The sequence below is a fragment of the Lonchura striata genome, chromosome 1A (assembly GCF_050655825.1).
Source record: "Lonchura striata isolate lonStrDom1 chromosome 1A, ASM5065582v1, whole genome shotgun sequence".
In the NCBI taxonomy this organism is placed as follows: domain Eukaryota; kingdom Metazoa; phylum Chordata; class Aves; order Passeriformes; family Estrildidae; genus Lonchura; species Lonchura striata.
In genome coordinates, this window is record NC_140741.1 from 59,904,983 (window position 1) to 59,925,319 (window position 20,337).

Genomic DNA, 20,337 nt, shown 5'->3' on the forward strand with positions numbered 1-20,337 from the left:
TTTTTTTTTCTTTTGGCTGGCCTGGTACTTCTGAGCTTCTATCCAAGGGATTTACTTGATTTCTTAGGAAAACCTGTTTCAACATCCCATGACTCATAACGATTGTACTCACAAACTACTTTCATTTCTTCACTTTTCTGTTTAATCCTTCTTAAGTAGTGACCTTTCCTTGGCTGCCCCTGGAGAGCAGACCAAGAAGGTGTGTTCCTCCCTGTCTCAGTGAATATTGCTGGTTTCTTGGGAGTTTGTTTTTTTTTTTTTCTTTTCTTTTCTCCATCCGACTTCAGGGAGTTTGCTGTTTGCTCCTGCAGTAAAGGTAAAAGTACTGAGGCAGGCTGGACTGTGTGACAGCGTAACGCTGAGGGCAGGGAAGCCTGCCTTGGGCATGCCCTGGGTGCAAGGGCATTTCTAGCATCTTGGGCTCTGAGAATACATCTGTCCGGACAGAAGCGACCCTAAAGCGCTCCCTCTCTTGAGCCTGAGCCTGGAACCTGTGTACCTTCTCCTGCCGGGGCTGAGGAGCTGGTCCCTCTGCCGCCGACGGCTGGCGGACGCTGGGAAGAGCCTCTTCCCCTGGCTGCAGCTGGATGCGTCCCGGTGCTCCGCAGCTGCACGCCCGCAGCCCGGATCGGCAGCGCTGCGGCTTGGCGGGCGTGCCGGGGAACGAACAGGCTCGGCAAAGCCACCGTGACACAATAGCCGCGCTTGTGCTCGAAATGCTGTGTAGATGACACGGATTAACCCTTTGCTAATGCTCTTAAGAGCTAGCCTGCGGCTGAGGGAGATAAAGGGGCTTATAATTTACAAAATCAATATCCTGCTGGAGTGGGATTTCAGTGCTGCTCCCAGTTCCTGCTTTCCAGAGGCAGACATCTGCATCGAGCTGGGAACCAGAGCAGAGCACCAGGCTGTTCCTGCAGGGAGTGACCCTGGGCTCTGGAGAGGAGCATGTCCATGCCCCAGGTCAGTCCTTTGCTTGTGAGGAAGGCTAAGAGGAAAGAGGAGCTAGTGGGGAAGCTGTCATGGCCATGAGGCTGCAGCTCTCCTGGCTCCACAGTCTTGGCTGGGGTTGTCCACCTTTGTGGTATATTCCCTGTGTGCAATCTCCTTCAAGGGCTGCTCTTCCATCACAGCAGCCTGCAAGGCAATGCTCAGCTGATGGTTTTCAAACTAGCTCAAGTGTCTCTTCTGTTTGCACTCAGATCTCCCTCTGGCTGGTGGGGATGCACTGAGGGATAAAGCTTTCCTGAACAAGACGTGTTTCTCCCTACCTTCACTTGTGCCCCTTTGAACCTTTTAAATTTTCCCTCTGCAAAAGTGTCCCTCTCCCACACTCCCACTACTGAATTCTGAACTACATAGAAATTGTGGATGCCCAGAGAAATTGTGAATGCTCTGTCCCAGGAAGTGTTCAAGGCCAAGTTGCATGGGGTTTGAAGCAACCTGATCTAGTGAAAGGTGTCCCTCTCCATGGGAGGGGGCTTGGAACTAAGTGACACTGAAGGTCCTTTCCAACTCAAATTACTCTATAATTCAATGAACACACAGGTACTAATTTAAAGTCAGTGACCATGGGTAATGCTCTTTGCTTGCAGAAGGTTTTGCAGACAGGATGTAGAGGTGTTTTGTAACTAAATTAGTAATTGCAAGACAGTTGCTTAGTCCTCTTGCTAGTCCATCCTTCATGCAAACCACTAGGGCTAGAGCTATTGAAGAACAAACTGTTCTTCAGAAAGGTGATTGTAGTATTTGGTGTTTTGTTGGGGTTTTTTGCACAAAGTGTCCATGACATGCCTCATCTATACTGCACCGCTTTTATTTCGTAGCCCTGAGTTCCCTGTTAACACACCTTTGTTCAACCCCAGTAGCTGGGATTCAGTGCCACAGGTTTGTGGGAGCACTGTGGATAAACCTGCTCTCTCAGCAAGGGGCTTGGCACACCTCAGCAAATCTGCATCTCCCTGGTTAGATGTGCACAGCTCTACATGGAGGGATGCCTCTCATTCAGCTTTAGACATCTTCATCTGCCAGTCACTCTCGCCTGGTTTATAATTTGGGGAAGAATGTGGTGCTAATAACACCAAGACTGTGGGTTAAATCTCTGTATGGGCCATTTACTTAAGAGTTGGACTCGATGATGCTTGTGGGTCCCTTCTAATTCAGAATACTCGGTGAATCTGTCCCACTTAAGACTCCAAATTTAAGGTGCACTGGAGGTTTTGGAGGTACTCACTGAAGACAAAGGGATCTCCTGTATCATTGCAGAATCATAAAGTCAGTTATGTCCCCCTCAGGGGCAAAAACTCACCGAACCTTTACTGTCCATGAGCATTTGGCCAGGTCACTTAACTGACAGCAAGAGATATACCAGACACACAAGGCTAAAGGCAATTGGGATTTTTTTGTTTATTTCCAAAGGCAGGATATTCTAGGCTGAGGCATTTCACATGGACCCCATGAATTTCTACTTTGATATACACATTGTGCTATTTCTTAATCTTCATCTAGGTTCCAGATTATTAACCTTCTGTTGGCCAGAGGTTGGTATTGTTAAACTTTTCATTCCTAACAGGCTTAATGTTCAGGTTTTTGGCTATGTAGGACTTCCTTCTTGTGTTTTTTATTAAAATCTACAATCTCTTGATACTTTAAAAAGTGAAGTTTTGCAGTGCAGGATTTCCCAGGGGGAGAAAATAGTTGTCTGACCATCTTTTTTTGAGGAAAAGGATTGTTGTTATTATTATAATTTTGTTCCTCTCATCCTGTTCACCTAACACTCTTTTGTGGGGGCAGTTTCACATGCTAGTCTAGGTGACACAGGTGTTGTTATGCACCCATACCTTTTGGATGTTAAACAAGTTTAAATTGTTTAAGAAGCCTTGGTTACTGACTACCTGGGTATCATCTGAAAACAAGGTTATGGCAGGACTGAGGAGTCATTGAACAGATGCTGGGCTGAAATTTGCAGGAAGGAGACTGTATCCTTCATGGAAACCAGGAGATATTGCCAGTGGCTGGTCACTAAGTGTAGGTGATAACATGTTCCTCTCCAAAGGAGTTCTTTGCAATTGTTCTGGAAAGCTCACTGCCTTAGGAAGCCATTAAACAAAATTTAATCTAAGTGGGGGTGGGGTGGCTGGAATGGTTTGATGGAGCATTAGCACCATTAGCTACTTTAATAAAAAGGTAATTATCCTTTGGGCCATCTGATGGTCGTGAGCTAGGATTCTTAGCTATATGGGGATAATCAGATGACCTGAAGTCATCTTCTTTCAATCTTATGTTTTCTATACCTCTTTGGTGTCTTGTTCTGATGACTTGTGTGAAAGGAGAAGCTGCTGCCTTAGTGTTCCAGGAGTCACACCCCCACCCACACAACCCCCCAAGACTACACCAGCAGAGACCAAAATCCCTTCACAGGAAGCAGCTCCATCTGCCAGTGGGTGTTTCTTTCCTCACTCACACACACACACTCTCAGGTGTACTTCCTCCTCATTTGGGCTCAACCATAGGTTTCCTACAAAAGAGTCTGTTCTGGTTTGAAAGCAAAACCAGTGAGAGACTCCAAGACAGAAATACAATTTATTGGGGAAAAAAAAAAGAGACAAAAAAGAGACCACCAACAAAGTCAGAATACAACCTGACACCCCTTTGGCCAGCGTGTTGGTAGCAGTCCAAATTGGAGTGGCTGCAGTCCTCCTGGAGTGGCAGATACGGTTTCTGTTTGAGCAGTGGTCCTGTAGAAAAGGTGTAGTCGGTCCAGTGGAAAACCCCAGCTATGTCCCCTTGGAAACCTGTGGGAAGGCTGCCACCCTACCTAGAAATCCCAGGATAGATCTAGGTGGGAATGCTTAGCTCCTCCCCCCTGGGCGGAGCATCTCACCATGGGCTGATGTCATTCTGAGTCACAGGTGTGTCCTTGATTACAAAACTGGCTCCTGGAGAGTGTTGTCTTTGAGTCATGTGGTAAAGCATTGATGGACCCATTAACAGGAGAGAAGGAAAGCTGCCCAGAGGGCAACTGCTACACAGATGGTACTAGAAACCATCTTGCCTCTCAATCTCGGACAGTCTCAGGCATCAGAATGTATAAAAATAAAGAATTTAATAGAGTGGTACAGCAGCACGTCAGCTTGAGCTGGATGCCTTCAGAGAAGGACCATGAACAAAGAAATCCCCAGGCAATTAAATGCTTAAGATTACACACCTGCCCTTCATGTGCTCTTAATGCAGTGTTTTAGTCCAATGGTGATTTTCAGTCTGGGTCCTTTAATATCTTATTGGACTCTGTCTTCATGCATGTAGGCCATTGCCTTATTTTATTGAGTTGATGGTTTTAGCATTCTTATCTTCTGTTTTGCATTTCTTGTGTACCTGTTCACTGTCAAACATAGGAAACTAAATAAGTGTTAGACTCAGGATAAATATTACAACTAAATAATCAGTGTATTTGCAATATTCTTCTCATCCTAAAGACAAAACACATCACTGTACCAGTCACTAGGAAAATTAACTGTATTTCAGCCAAAAGCATATCTCTATAAAAGTCCACAGCTTGTGGCTCCAGGCTTCAGGAAATCCAGCTGCTCATGCTAAGCAACTAAAGCTAAGCAAGCAGTATTCTAAATCACACAATATTACACCTATAACTCATTCTAGTTCAAATTTATTTAAGCTAAACAACAATATGTCAACACTTGGTGCTTTGTTGCTGCCATAAATAAATTCAGAGTGAAAGCTTCATTCTTTTCAGGCTGTAATCGGAGTACCCTGCAACATGACAATGTTTGTACATCAGCCAAAATATACAGTAGTTGACATATGAAACAAGTGAAACTATTTAGTAATTGAATGTCCCAAAGATGATGACAAAAATCTTCAAACAGGCCCAACCCACACAAAAAATGCAAGTTGCTGTTGAAACAGTAATGAAGCAACAATTTCCAAGGCTTTGTGGGATGCCTCTCTGATATCTTCCAGCCTCCTTATGGGTAGATGAAGTTCTTCTGACAAGAGTTACTGATTCTCTCATTCCAGGGAAGGGCTGCTTTCCAGATTGATTTGAATGCCGGTCCTCTAATCAGCTGGAGAAAAGGAGTCACTTATATAAGCCAAAGAAAAGGAAATATTTCTGCAGTACAGCTCACATGAACAGCTAGGACTGAGCGTTGTTTGCCTCCTGAAATCCAGCTTCTGCATATTCTCACCCCATTTATTTGGGGCTGTTTTGACTGAAAGGAGTGGCAATTTGGGAGGCTTTCCTCTTTGGACTGGTTCATTTTCAAGGCAGTCAGTGAAGGCAAGCGGGAGGCATGACACCCTCTTCAGACAAAGATATCAACAGGCTAGGTAACCCCAGCTTTGCGGTGAGTCTGCCCTCTGAAGGGTAATTCCTGCAGAAACAGGTGCAAACCCTGTGGAAAGAAGAGAAGGGGAAAGCTGGGGGCTCGGGCTGCTGCAATGATTCTGGTGTGTAGTAAACTTCTATCTCAGCTCTTATTGACAAGACTCTGAGGAATGATTTCCTCGCTATAGCCCCTGCTGCTGCTGCAGGCTCAGCATCCTTTCTGCTCTCTGCCACCCTTTAACTTCTTTTCCCTCCACTATTTCTAAAATGATAATGTGGATGAATGGCAGTGCACGTGTATCTGTACTGAAAAACAGGTGGGCTTATGCCTGTGTTCCTGGGTAAAGCATTTTATGAAATCATTAGAAAAATTACAATAGAATTTTAGCCTAGTAAGGACTCTTTCTTTGTCTTTTTGAACTATTTCCAGTGAGGTGAATTGTTAGAATGGTGGGTGAAGAAGGGATTTGTGTATCAGCTGAGGAGGGCACCCTGTAGAATTATAGACATGTAGTAAAAGCTGTAAATGATGTCGCAGTCCAGGGGTGTGTGGTAGTCTGAGAATGCTGCTAGCTAAAACAGCCATGGGAAAGGTCCTGGGACATGACAGCCCTCTTCCTATCCCAAAGCAGGGGTCACCTCCATTAGAAACTTAAAACTTTGCTTATTTTCTGTCAGCAAGTGTGAAGGAGTGGGGTCCTGCAAACATCTTGCTACCTTGATACAGAAAACCTGTCTGTGCTACCTTGGAGGAAGCATTTAACATCCTAGTGTACAAGTCCCACATTTCTTGGGTAGCTCTGGGTGAGCTTGCTATCTGCAGTGGAGGTGCTGTGCTAGCTGTGGGCAGAGCCTCAGGGAAGGGCTCAGAGTTAGTTTTCTTTCATTATTTTTAACAGGCTCTCCATTTTAACTTGTTCTGCCATAACACATAATCAGAGTTGTGAATTTTTATGGTTTGAATCACCCAAAAGAAGGTAGAAGACAAAGGTCTTCCACCTGTAGTTCAAGCAGTTCAGTTCCTGACTGCCTTCCTGGTATTTAAGATATGACTGAGGGCCCTTGTGCTGTGTCTGGAGCCTGATACACATGGAAAGTGTACTGGTCCCCTGGATTCATGGGAGCAGTTGGGGGGAGAACCCCCAGCAGTGGTTTCTCTTCCCTGCTCCAGACTGCTCCTGCCTTGTCCTCTCCTGCCAGCATCTCAGCCTCACAGGCTGGCTGAGGTTGGAATGCAGCTCTGCAGATCACCTTCTCCAGAACCCCTCAAGCAGGGTTGTTCAGAGCCAGCTGCCTAGGGCTGTGGCTAGGCAATTTTTTAATATCTCTGAGGATGGAGAATCCACAACCTCTCTAGACGACTTGTGCAGTGCTTGGTCAGTCTTACAGCAAAAAAATGTTTTCAGATTTTAAGATGGTACCTCCTGCATTTCAGTTTGAGTCCGGTGCCTCTGCTCCTTTCTCATCCTGATATCCCCACTCCATCCTTTTCCTGATGAGCCTGAGGGTCAGGCGCTCATGTGATGATCATGAGGGGCTGTTACTGGCACAGGCTCTGCCTGGCTGGAATATGCCTCCTGGTTAATACAGGGAAAATTGCAATGAAAAGAAAGGAGCTTACTGCTGTCTGCCTAGCTTAGCGTTTGTCTACCCATGGTGTTATTCAGGAGTAGTTGTCTCCAAATAACTTTATGCATGGGCAGTCTTAAGTACCTTGCTGTACATTTGTTAATCCATGGCTCAGGCTCTCTTGTTCTGAAATGAAAATATCTGCACAGGGACAACTTTTGCTCTTGAAATTAATGCCTGAGTCCAGTTTGAATTAACTCTGCCTTCACCTATCTATTTTGAAGTATCTGTAATGCTCCCAGTTAGCCTAGGCTGGATAAATACGATGTGTTTGTTAAAGAGGCTTCTCCATTGTAGGAATCCAAGAGCAGGGTCTCAGGCTATAAGCTGATTAAAGTAGTTTATTTGAGGGGTACTGCAGTACAAACAACTTGAGCTGGGTGCCCAGCTTGAGCTGGGAGGGCCCTTGAACAAAGAAATTAATGAGCAATTAATTATACCCTTGGGGAACCTGAGTTCCCCACCCCTCACACAATAGTTCAGATCAATAACAATATTAGGGTCTGGGGTCTTAGGGATTATATGGCCTGTTTTCAACAGTGTCACCTAAAATGGGACTTTGGAGACTCAACCAAGAGAATGCAAACCTGGAGGTTTCAGGCAAATGATTTTGGTAATAATCTGCCACACCTGCAAAATTTACAACAGAATGTGACATTGATTTTATTTTTATATCTCTGTTCCTGACCACAGCACTATCTGTTTGCCTCCACAAGTATGTAGGCCAGGAGTGTTTGCTATTGTGTTGGGTATTTTGGTGTCTTCAGGATCCTGCAGGACTTGAAGGATAAAAAAACAAAACCAAAAAGAAGTTTGGTGGAGACAAACTGATTAAGCTTCTCCAGACAGCAGGTTTCTGTCCCTGCCTGATAGAGCAAGACATCTCAGCCCAGAAAAGCCCTCTGCTGCCAGGGTGCTGAGGACTTGCTGGTTGGAGATGGGCCAATGAAATAAATGCTTTGGGATCTTACTTAGCTTTTGCATCTGGCTTTAAGTGTTGTAGTTTCCCAAGCAGCCTCCTTCCACCCTGTGTGTGTGTGTGTGTGTGTGTGTGTGTGCGCGTGTGCACAGGGGTCAGAATTGGCTGGAAGAAGACACAGACAACCAGGAAAATTTGTTCAACTTAAAAGCTGTGGCAAATGAAGCAAAACACTACTTTGCTTTCTTTGGCAAAATAAATCTTTATATAAATAAACTCTGAAAGGTATTGAGCTCTCTGGGAGGAGACCTGAGCTTTCCTGGGTAGCAGTTTCAGCCAGATTGTTTGGCATGGATGCTGGGGTTTCCCATCTACTGGTGTCCCTGTGCTTCACCCAGCTCCTCTGGAGGAGCAGGGTTTGCTAGTAGGACAAAAGGCAGATGTCTTTATTGAGGCAGAACCCTGGTAAAGGTGAGCATAAGGAGATTGAAAGAGAAGACCCAGGAAATTAAACATAAAATGTGCTTCTACTCAGTAATTAGTGGTAGCCAGGTGTTTTAGCATATTTTATAAAAATGCTGTTTGGGTGGGCTTGCCGGAAAGTACAGTGACCAGAGGACAGTGCAGCTTTCACTGATAAGCCCACTGCACACTCTTCCTTGCTTCTGGTTGCAGTTTCTTTATCCTTACCTAGATTTTAATGATACTAACACACTTTGGATGTCCCTTTGAGATTGAGACACCCTCTAGCATTTCCTCCTAGACACACCAGCACATACAAAAATTTTCCATATATGTTCTGTGCCTCTGTTTTAATTTCCCTTCCTTGTTTGTTTGTTTGTTTGTTTTTCTGGGTGGCTTTTTTTTTTTTTTTTAATCCATTGCATTGTTGAAAGCTACACAGGAGGTTTTCCTGCCAAACGTGGAGCATGGCTGCAAGAGAAGCAGCTGCTGGGCATCTGCAGGGCCGGGCTGTGGCTAACAAAGTGTCTCTCCTGCTGTCCAGGGTAAACATGGGAGCCACTGCCATTCCTCACCAGCTCAGGCTGCCTGGGGCCCAGAGGAAGGTGGAGGCACTGGCCACAGTGGCACCAAGCTTGGCTACAGTGTCACAGATGTGCCTCCCTGGTATCTGTGCATCCTGCTGGGCATTCAGGTGAGACGGGAAAGCAGGTGGAGGCTGGGAGTAGGTGAAAGTTACATGACTGTTCAGCCACTTAATTGGGGTGAAACATGAATTTGGGAGTGTTTTACTTTAACAGGGCCTGAATGGAGCTCTGAGGCTGGATCTTAGTGAGCTCAAGTCCTTTGGTTCAGATCCTGAGCACTGACTATTATCATCATGGCCACAGCTACACTGCACCCTTTGAAGTGCCAATGGTCACACAGGGTCCTGGGGTTGGGGTCAAGCAGTTAATGAGAACGTTTGGCACCTTGGCTGAAGGTAGCCAGACCTGTAAGGGCTCCTCTGAACTCCTGCCTTCCCATGGCAACAAAAACTCAGCAGCAGGCCACACGCTGTTTTGGGTGGTGTCTGTGCCCAGGTGTGTTAAACGACCCAGTGCCACCAATGCCATGCTGGGTAGGGAGCCTGTGGGAAAAGAGACCTCAGAGTCATTAAGATAAGGATGGACTGTGCTTGGAGGTTGGTGGAATTTTGTACTCTGTTTTCTTAAATGGAAATTTAGAGTGCATAAGCCCAACACATCTGCATCATAATTTTAATAAAACATGCCTGTAATTAATAAAGTGTGTTTCTGAGTGCCACCAGTTCCACCACTGCAGTGCTCTGCTCCAAAGTGAGAGTGAACAACATACATTAATAATTAAAACAAAAAGAGGTTTTAAAAACCGTTTTCAGATTTGGTCATTAGCAACAGGTCATTATAGAAATACGTCTGTGACTCTTCTGACAAGTACAATGCCTAATTCTTCCATTCTTTGGCACTCACCTTTTATAGTTATCCATAATTGTGCTGTGTGAGAAAAGCGACTGATGGCAAAAACGTGTAGCTCCAACTTGCCAGCTTTTTGTCATCCTTTGTGGTGCAAATAAGATGGACTGAAATATTTGCATTCACTTTGCCTGATTGCTCGTTCCCTGTACCTTGGGAGGTCCCCAGCTTCCTGGAGAAGTATGTCCAGCAGTGGCCTGGGAAGTCCACAGCACTACAAAAGGTCTTTGGACACGTAAAGGAGGAGACATTTCAATTGGGTGCATTGCAATTCTTGTAGGTGCTTAGGAATAGCCCCTAACAGAGCATTAAGGCTGCCAAAAAAAAAAAAAAAAAAAAAAGAAAAAAAAAAAAAGAGAGAGAGAGAGAGAGAATGGGTAATGCTACTATCACCTAAGCAGAAATCTGTGAGTTCTCTCAACAGCATGGTAATAACACAGAGCCAGTTTGTGTCCTTCTTCACTCAGTCTTTCTCTGTGGCTCCTAGCACTTCTTGACAGCCATGGGAGGTCTTGTAGCCGTCCCACTGATGCTCTCCGAAGGCCTTTGCCTCCAGCATGATCTACTGACCCAGAGCCACCTGATCAGCACCATCATCTTTGTCTCAGGAATTTGCACCCTGCTGCAAGTCCTCTTTGGAGTAAGGTAGGCCAAATGCAAGAACTGAGGATGGGAGCTAGGCTACCACCCTGTTGTAGAGTTTATCAGTGAGTTATTTGTTACCCTTGGGCAATCAGGGTCCATGCCAAAGCACCCTGAAACTGCTGAGAGCTTTGCAGGGTTACCTTGCTGAATTTTGCATCTCCTGATACTTCATTTAGCTTTTGTTGGGCTTATAAGGAATCTGTCCTCAAAATAATAGAGCATTACAACTTGCAGTAAAAAGTACCTGCTTGACGCTTACTCCAGGGATCTTCCAGCTGAGGCAGGAGCCTTCTGAGTTGGGCCCAGGGTCAAGAGAGCACAAATTCCATAGGAAACTCTAGAGGTGAAGTCAATCTACCACCACTTAGGGACTCAGGGAAGAGTTCAGCAGCACACCCTGTTAGGTGGTGCTACTTCCCATGTTCAGGGATTTGTGGCATAAAAGGTAAATCCTTTGCTGAGGAGCAGCTAGCAGTTAGATGAGCATGGAGTTGCCATTCAGTACCCAGAAAAGGAAGTATTTAATGAGAGAGATGACTGCAAGTACTCACCCTTTCTAGAAAGATCCTATATCTTTGCTGATCTTGAAAAATTTCTTCTGTTCCCCTTGTCATAACTCTGGACTGTCTCTCTCTTTCCACAGGCCGTTTTTTCCTCCAGTATGGTGGGAACCCATGTTTTTGCTTCAAAGACAAGTTATGCATTCTTTGGCTTCTGAATCTGAGGGACTCTGGTTAATCACTGGTCAACTGCCAGCTCCACAAAATATTTTTCCTCCTCCTGCTTCATTCACTACTGAAACTTTTCTATCTCTCTCAGTCTTAAAAAGTGTCTGTAGACAAACTTCTTGAAGAGTACTCCCCTTCTCCTACATTGTTACAGGATTAGTGGAGGAAGGAGGAGCACCTTGACCATAAGAAAACAGAGAAACTGGTTTACCAGCTAAATTCAGGCTGGAGTGCATGACCATCACTGCTGGTACAGTTCAGGCATTCTGAGTTCTCCCAGGCACCCTCCAAATGCCACAGTGCATTCCCGAGAGCTGTAATGTCCCCTGCTCTCTGTTAACTGGGGATTAAAGAGTAGCAGAGAGCCTCTCTCCCCCATGGCTGAGCAGCTAACTGAGGTACAACAGATCAAATTAAGTGGCAAGGAGTTGTTCCCATGGGATAAACTTAAAATGGCTTTTGCCGTGCTGAGGGTGCAATTGCCTTGTTGCTGACCCCAGCCATAAGGCATGAGGACATTCGTGAAGCAATAGCCAAGGGAAAAGCTGACCCACTGCAACCTGCAGCTCAGTCATGTTACAGAGCATGAAAAAGCAGCAGTGGGTCCCAGACAGTCGCTGGAGGCACTATCAGAGGCGCCTGAGCAGAGACACGGGTCATTTCCCGTTATGGTGAGTCCTGCTTAGTAAATGCTTGGACGTCATATACTGATTATCAAAACATGGTGTTGCCTTCCCTATTTCTGAAGCTTTCCCTCTTGCAAACCCCACAGGAAAGAATTCAGTGTACCCCATAAACATCCTCTTGGCACCTCATTTTGCTCTGAGCCTACTTGTGGCAACACTGAGCCCATCCATGCCAACACTGGCTGTGAAATATCTTAGGGACCAACACACCAGGAACTATAAATCTATTGTTAGATTCTAAGTCATGGCCCTGGGCCTTCTTTGTTTCTTTTTGGGTTTTTTTTTTTTTTTGTGCCTTGCCCAGCAAAATTGTTTCAAAGCTTTGACAGTTGTGCATGACTAGTATAAATATTTTGTTTAGGTGACAGAGACATGGCCTGTTACAGCTACACCATCTCTCATTTCAAGAATGTTAGAAATTCCTCTGTTTCAGGGAAAGCTGTGCCCTGCAAAATCAGTCACCTGAATTGCTGTCCCATGGCTTTTCTGAACAGGTGCCGTGAGAGCTCCTGGCACAAGAAGAGGTTACTTTGGGGATTCCTCCAAGGGGTGCTCCCTAAAGGGAGGAAAACAGAGGCACCTTGAAAATTTCCCTTGGCCATTTCAGGGATGTTGTGCACACCCTCAGGCAGTTTAGGATTTTTCAAGCACACAGGAGAACTTGCACTGCAATGGGGGCTTATGTGAGGCTTTGAGGAACCAGTCAGGCCTTTTAGGTGTCTGCCTTCATTTTCTCATGCATGGAAAAGAGGCTGGTGCAGCTCAAAGGAGCATTGCTCTGGTGTATAAATCTCTGGATGAAGCCAGTGCTGAACTCCTCTGGAAATGCAAGCTCCTTGCTAGCCCAAGGGATTCCCAGAGGGAGAGATACTCTAAGCCAGGAGGTGTGTGGTGTGGCAGGAGAGCCAAGGTCTCACCCAGTCAGTGCCCATAGACCCCTCCATGCAGGTTTCCTTTCTAGTTTCAGTGGAAAAGCAGAAGAGTAATTGGCATTAAAACTTGGTATATTAAAAGCCAAGTCACTTTTTCTGTCACCCTCAGACTGAGGATTGTTGTGACATGGAGAGTAGTTAGTGCATGCCCTTGTGTGCATGAGCACCTTGTGAAGAAAACCAAAGCAGCCAGAGGGGAGAGAGGAAGCAGCTGGATATTGGCAAGACTGATGCTGAGCTTTTCTTCAGTGTCTCATTGTCTTTCTTCCTTGGTCTTCTTCCCTCCGCCAGAATTTTCCTACTCTGTGCAGGTCTGTGGTCTCATCAGCCATTAGAAGCACTACATTTTTCCTTAACATGGGGTAGCAGGCTTGGACTGTAGCAGCAATGTGCCCCTCCATTGCTGGTATTTGAACCTCAGCTCTTACCCCATGTCATTGCTCTTTCATGCAATGAGCAATTCCTACCCATGGTCAGTGATGGTGACCTGCAACAACAATTCAAAAGATGCTGTCAGAGGCCATGGGCAGACTGATTTTTAAATTTATTTTGCTTTCCTTTCTCTCACCTTTATGGAGAAGAGTTTCCAGCACTCTCACTTTTTATTTTCTCCCTCTGCTTTCCTTCCAGGCTGCCTATTATTCAAGGAGGCACTTTAACATTCCTGACCCCCACCTTGGCAATGCTGTCTCTCCCCAACTGGAAGTGCCCTGCCTGGACAAACAACGCCACCCTGGTGAATACCTCTTCACCAGAATTCATCCAAGTCTGGCAGACACGGATGCGAGAGGTATATTGCATTTTCAGCAGCACCTGCTCTGTATCAGGGCTGTTTGCTTTTAGTAAAGTGCCTGACCATGCCACAGCCATCACAGCTGGAGAAACTTCTATTCCCAGTGAACCTTGCCCTCAAGCTGTTGCAGCATTCTAAGCATCTATTCTCTATCAAAAAAGTAGGTGCTTCACTGCTGCTGTACAGGGGACATGCAGACCTCCTCATGTGATTTATGGTCCCTGCAAAGTCTCCAATGGTCCAGTCAGATCCCTTCTCTATAAAGTGTGGTTAGCCTAGAAGAAGAAAGGGAGGGAAAATATTTTTGAGGAAAGAACCCTGTCTAAGCACAGGAAACCTAGTAAAAAAATGCTAGGCAAAACCTACTGTAAATATTAAGGAAATGGACATTCTTAGGTAATCAGAAGGGAGGAGGAAAGGTCAGGAGCCTCACTGCCTTATTCTACATTGATTGCCTTTATCAGAGCAAGTGACTAAACTTGCCTCTGTGGATCCATTTGTTGGTGTGTTTTCCAAACCTCTTGGGAAATGTTGAAAGCTCACGTGTGCAGCACAGGTTGCTCTCTGCTGATACACATAAATCTATCACAAGGGCACTGCTGACATCTCAATTCAGCCTGGGTCATTCACCCAGCCCCTCCCTGTGTTTCTCTTCCCTTTGGAGCTGGGGGAAGGAAGGTGCTCAGCATCACAGAGGTTCCAGCCTGAGCTTGTCACCAAATCTGAGGAGGCAGAGAGCAGCTTCGCCCCTGCCTGAAGCTGACACGGAGGTGAGCAGCATTTCAGAATGTAATTGCTGGCTCCTTGGCAGTGATTGTCAAACACTGGGAATTTCAGGATGATAAATGTATTCACAGGGTAAAACTGATACTCAGGGAAAAAAAAGAGGCTGTGATGAGTCACTTGCCTCAGCAGTGTGCTGAAGAGACCCAAGCCCTTCCCAAGGAAGATCAGTGGAGATCATGGTCCTGCTCCTGTTTTTGGGGCAAGAGCTTTTTCCTTCTCTTGGGGGAGCAGGCAGGAGAGTGCAGGGCAGATGATGCATGCTTGGGTGGCCCAAGGGGGCAGGGAGGGGGTTATCTCTGGAACAAAATACACCCTGGTGAGGACTAAATCCATCAGCCAAGGGGGGAGTTGCTGTGCTCCTGCTTTGATGGTCCTTCCCACATATAATTCTGAGCTAGGTTTTACTCTTGTCAGCAGGAGGCCTCTATGCCAGTCTGTCACTAGAGACTGAGCCTGGCTCTCATACTGGATTTGCACTGACATGAAGAAAAGGCTCAACAGCTGGAGCTCCTTCCAACCTCTGTTTTCATCCTCCATTTTTCCAGGTGCAAGGAACTATCATTGTAACTTCTTGCTTTCAAATTTTTGTTGGATTTTCTGGCCTGCTTGGATTTCTGATGAGGTTCATCGGCCCCCTGACAATTGCCCCCACGATCACCTTGGTTGCACTACCTCTGTTTGAGTCAGCTGGAAATATGGCTGGGCAGCACTGGGGCATAGCATTCCTGTAAGTCTCACATCTCTGTGGAAAAGATGAGAGTACACAAATCACCTGCCTCTAATATGAAACCAAATGTCACAGTCTGTAGCAGAGTTCCCCTGGGTTCAAGGTTTATTTGTTGAGCACCAACATGTGACAGGCTTGTGCAAGGAAGCCATGTGACACAGTCATTCTCCTCCAAACCCCAGGAGGCTAAGCCCTCAGCAACAAAGCAAAACTCAAAAATGAGTTAAAAAACACTGATTTTTGTAAAAATACGGAGTTCATAGGTCAGTAGAAGTACAAGCCTTTCCCATGTGTGTGTAGTCTCTGTTACAGTTGTCTATATACACTGTTTTACACACCCATTATATAAGTTTAAAACACATTCCTAAAATGACCAAGTTGAGCATTCAGGTATTCTATGTTGAAATAGCTGGTGTTTTATGTATTGTCTTCACATGAGTAGGAGGAATTGTTCTCTTCAGAGCTCTAAGGTTGCTGAGCATCTTTGTTTATGCAAATAGACAAAGTGTGCACTCACACAGTCTATCTGGACTCTGTACCATTAGACACCACTAATAGAAACCACTTCCTCCTCAGACTTTCTCCCTCCAGTCATCCAGTGCTTTGAACTGTGTATGTCATGGAGTATTTTTGCAGAGAAGTGAGGATAGAGTTTTCTTTGCACTGTTGGAATTCTGCCTGTCCCTGACTATTGACAAACCTACACTTTGTCACCTTTTCACATGGGGAAAACTAACAGTTTTCCAGTAAAGTCAGTGCACTTCAGCTGGTGCAATTGATTTATCACAATTCCTATCCAGATTAATTCACTCAATGTATAAAATTTAGATTTTTTGTAAAACAATGAGGAGCCCTTCAGAGGCGTGGCTAACCCAAGAAATGTCTATGGTCTTCTACCAGCTCAGCAGTCCAAGTGGGATGCCCAGTTCCTGCCCTCTCTCCACATGTGGTAGCCTCCAGTTTCATCTGGTTGGCTTCTTTGGGCAGAAGGCACATGGGGGGCAGGCTGTGAGTGCACTCAGATGTGCTGCTGTTCCCAGATGTGTCCTACACGAGGGATGGGAGAGGAGCTGCAGCTGCAGTTTCTTCCATCAGTGCAAGCCCTGGGTGCTCCCAGGGACACACTGGAACACCCCTGCCGTGGAGGGCCCCTCCATCACGCAGCCGTCGCAGACAGAGAGCCATGTTCTCCTCTTCTTTGCTGGCTCTGAGGGCACCATGTGCAGCCTTACCATGTTTGTTTATTTTCAAAGCAGGGATTTGCACAATCAAACCAAATCCTCTTCTTTTACTCTGTGTTACAGGAGCTTTTTGCCCCTTGAAGAGCAGCATAGGTAAACCTGAAACCAGGAAACAATAAATCCTGTATTTCTAGTGTATCTGAATGACACAGGCAGAACCTGAACCTTGCATATCTGTCAGGTCTTTCTTCCACTTAGGAGGCATTTTTAACCTTTCTGCGACTGTGTCATGCTCACAGATGCACTGCCTGGGGTGTCAGTCTTGAAACAATAAGGGTAAAAGAGTTATTATGCGGAGCTATCAGTAGAATATGATGGAAAGCTTGTCCCATGTCTGGCTTGGTGGAGTGTGGAGCCACCCTCTACTGCTGAGAACCTGTTTTTATGGGTCCTTTGGAGTCCTGGGTTCTTGGGTAGCAGGTCTTCACTTAATGTTTGGACAGGTGGGCAGCTGGACACCCATTTTGTTTATGGTCTCGTTTTCCCTCCTTCTAGGACTATTTTTTTCATAGTTCTGTTCTCTCAGTACTTGAAAAATGTTGCTGTGCCGCTGCCATCTTATGAGAGAGGCAAGAAGTGCCACTTCCTTCCAATCTACCTCTTCCAGATCTTCCCGGTACGTTTGGGTTCCTGGATAACAGGGAATTGTGTCAGGGACTGGCTCACCCACCCTGGGCTGCCTGGGCTCTTTCCACTTGTGTCCAGATGAGTGAGTGCTTCCCAGCTGAGCCTGTGTAGTAAGGGGTGGAGGGGGAAAAGCTCCCCATGGCCCTGATTATTGGGAGGGAGGGAGAGAAGAAGAGAGGACCACCAGGAGCTCCTGTTGCCTCTCTGCCTCCCTTCCGTGTGCAGGGAAAAGGGTCGGGCGGGGACACATTGTCCACCCCAGCCGTGCTGGAGACGCAGCCATACCCTAACCAGACCCCATGCTGCTTGTGATGGGCAGGTGCTGCTGGGGCTCTCCCTGAGCTGGCTGCTCTGCTACGTGCTGACAGTGACCAGCGTTCTCCCTGAGGCCCCCAGTGCCTACGGCCACCTGGCCCGGACAGACAGCCGTGGGGACGTTCTGTCACAGGCTCCCTGGTTTCGGCTGCCTTACCCAGGTACCACTGCCTCCCCTTCCCCATCCTGCTTGCACCTCCACCTATGGCTTCCAGGAGGAGATGAAAGGTCAAAAATCAGGCGAACACCCACAGGCATTCCTGCTGTTCTTCCTCCCCCGGGGCAGATTTCAGGGCAAATGAAACCCTGAACTTCCACCTAAACCGAGCTCTTTACTTGCAGGCCAGTGGGGAACGCCAACGGTGAGCCTGGCTGGGGTCTTTGGCATCCTAGCCGGGGTGATTTCGTCCATGCTGGAGTCCGTGGGAGATTACTACGCCTGTGCCCGCCTGTGCGGGGCCCCGCCGCCGCCCAAGCACGCCATCAGCCGCGGGATCGGCATGGAGGGCATCGGCTGCCTCCTGGCCGGGGCCTGGGGCACGGGCAGCGGCACCACATCCTACAGCGAGAATGTGGGCGCCCTGGGCATCACCAAGGTGAGCCTCGCTGCAGCGGGCGGCTGCGCTGCTCCCGGAGGGCTCCCCGGCACGGGTGTGTACGGGAGAGCGCTGTGTGCGGGACCTGGGGGGTGATCTCAGCCACCTCCCCAAAGTTTTGTAACTCATTTATAACTTACAGCACGGGAAAATTGTGCCTTGGCACGTTGGGGACCAGCTCAGCGGCACTACAGATGGTTTAACAGAGGTGGGCAGTGCTGCCCTTTCTCTGCTTCTGCCTGCACAGGGAATTAGTGCACTCACTCGTGGCACCTGGCCTAGGTAAGGCTGAAGAGACAATGCCACATCTGAGCTAACCCATACGGGTGAGGAGAGGGAGGGGACAGAAAGGGAAAGGGTGAATATTTAACAGGGCTTCAAATTCCACAACTTCTATAACCCAAGGATGGCAATCATGTGAAAGGTAGATTATTTCTTCAGGATTATAAAATGTGATTGCAAAGGTTTGTGTGTGAGTCCCTTGAGTATATTAATTGCACTTATCAGGGAAAGAAATTTCCAGAGATAAGCTTGCCAATCAGATAAAAGATTTTCACTGAGCTTTGCAACCATAGGATAGGCTGACAGACACTTAGGCTAACTGAACAACATTTTCAAATCATTGCCAATAAGCAATATCATGCCAGAAGAGCTGTGAGTCAGTAAATAAATGCAGCTTCCTTACAGCTTCCACTCTAAAATATTGTTTATTTCACTGGATTTTATAAACTTCACTCACAATAACCATTTTTCACACATTGCTGAGGTTTGGCTGAGGTGGCTGCCTCAAGCACCAAGGGCTGTCTGGATGTCTGCTTGGAGTCCAGTTTAGCCTATCATCCTGTGTGCATTGTCACTAGGAAGTCTGTGCATACTAACCAGCTACCTGGGCCAGTTCTTTCCTGATGTGTAGTTTGCTGCATGCATTGTATGTATGGGATGCTGCCCAAATTCATAATTACCAGATTATAGGACATGTATTCTCACAATGTATGCTAAGTCCTTCAGGAGGACATGCCATCCTTGCTGATTCAGGAGAGATATTTCCCTTGGATCTCATCTCTGCCCACTCTGTCCACACTTGTAAGAGCTGAAAATAGAGTGTCATCTCAGTCAATTTAAATCAGTGTAAACACTCTGGCTGGGACAGATGGGGATGCTGAGAGCACAAGGCAGATTTAATTTATTTTTTTATGTGGGAAACATATTTTTCCATAACAAATGGAAACACAAGGGACTTGTTTCCTCTCTTAAACACAGATGTCCAGCACCACTGGAGAGGTCTTTGGAGATCTGTTACATACAGGGGCAGAAAAGGAGAAGCTGCTATAAGCTGCCAAAATGCAACATCTTACATGGCACCAGGCACCAATGTTTAAACTGCTTGATCAGGCCCAGTATACCAGTACTGAGAACTCCTTTCCAAGAAAAGGTGGATTTTTAAAGAGAAGCAAAGGCCTCAGAGTCACCCCATGTTAGGCGGAACCCTGCAGTTTCTTCAGCCTTAAGAAAGAGAACTGATTTTATTTTTTTTCCTGACATAATTGAAACAAACTCCAAACTAGTGGCTTTTAGCAGAATATGGTCACAGTGCTTTCACTGGATTAGGTCTTTTGTCCTTAAGGCCAACTCCATATACATGGTAATTCAACATTTTGGCAAATCGAGACTTTGAATCTTTGTTCTTAATCCTGGAACAAATAGATCTGTTGACTTTTATTAATTAACATTTAGGTGGTAATAGTGTCCCAAGGTTTTAAGCCGAAGAGCATAAAAAGCTATTAAGCACCTGAAGGCAATGCATGATTTTATGCACATAAAGTCCACACCATATCTTTTAAATTTATCTTTCTCAATAAAGAAAGACTTAAAATATTTTAAATGGACATGTTTTAAAAATACTTAAAAAGAGACACTATTAGTTACTGAGAATGTTTTTTTTGAAAGCATTCACAAAAAAGCCTGTCCTGTAATTAGACATTCTTCAGAGAGTTAAAGGGAGGGATTAAAATATTTAATTGAATTATAAAATGTTCGCAGAGGATTACAGAGCTTCCCTGACACAAATATTGTAAGTTTAGCATCATTCTCTAGGCAGTTCAGGTTTTGGTGTGGGCAAGGCATATCTTGACTTGGAAGTTTAATGAATATTGCTGCTTTCCTTTTCACTTTCCATATAAATGTCTCTTTCAACCCTTGTTTGGCAGATACTCTTTTTCTTTCCTATTCATATGCTCTAGCAGACGTGAATAAAGGGCATGACTTGGTGCTTCATCCCATCTTTGTTGTAGTGCTCAACCACCCTGACTCATCCTAGCGGAAAAAATGAGAAAAAAAATGTTTTACTGAAGATAGATGGGTGGTGAGAGATAGGATCAGAGCAAAAGACTTCCTTACTAATGATTTATTGA

At 45.9% G+C, this 20,337-nt stretch overlaps 1 protein-coding gene across 5 annotated transcripts in view; it reads left to right on the top strand.

Moving 5' to 3' along the window:
- Positions 1 to 20,337, top strand: part of LOC110483136 (solute carrier family 23 member 1) — a 33,174-nt gene that overhangs the window by 7,703 nt on the left and 5,134 nt on the right. The window contains exons 2-9 of one of the 5 annotated variants that reach the window (XM_077783579.2): positions 5,038 to 5,366; positions 8,902 to 9,051; positions 10,338 to 10,495; positions 13,472 to 13,631; positions 14,966 to 15,147; positions 16,884 to 17,004; positions 17,335 to 17,491; positions 17,673 to 17,926. In XM_077783579.2, the coding sequence (XP_077639705.1) occupies positions 5,313 to 5,366; positions 8,902 to 9,051; positions 10,338 to 10,495; positions 13,472 to 13,631; positions 14,966 to 15,147; positions 16,884 to 17,004; positions 17,335 to 17,491; positions 17,673 to 17,926 (1,236 nt within the window). In that variant the 5' untranslated portion in view covers positions 5,038 to 5,312. Of the gene's footprint in view, positions 1 to 662; positions 5,470 to 8,901; positions 9,052 to 10,337; positions 10,496 to 11,357; positions 11,895 to 13,471; positions 13,632 to 14,965; positions 15,148 to 16,883; positions 17,005 to 17,334; positions 17,492 to 17,672; positions 17,927 to 20,337 lie in introns of those variants that run through there. The other 4 variants (XM_085568546.1, XM_085568545.1, XM_085568547.1 and 1 more) reach the window with 4 other exon arrangements.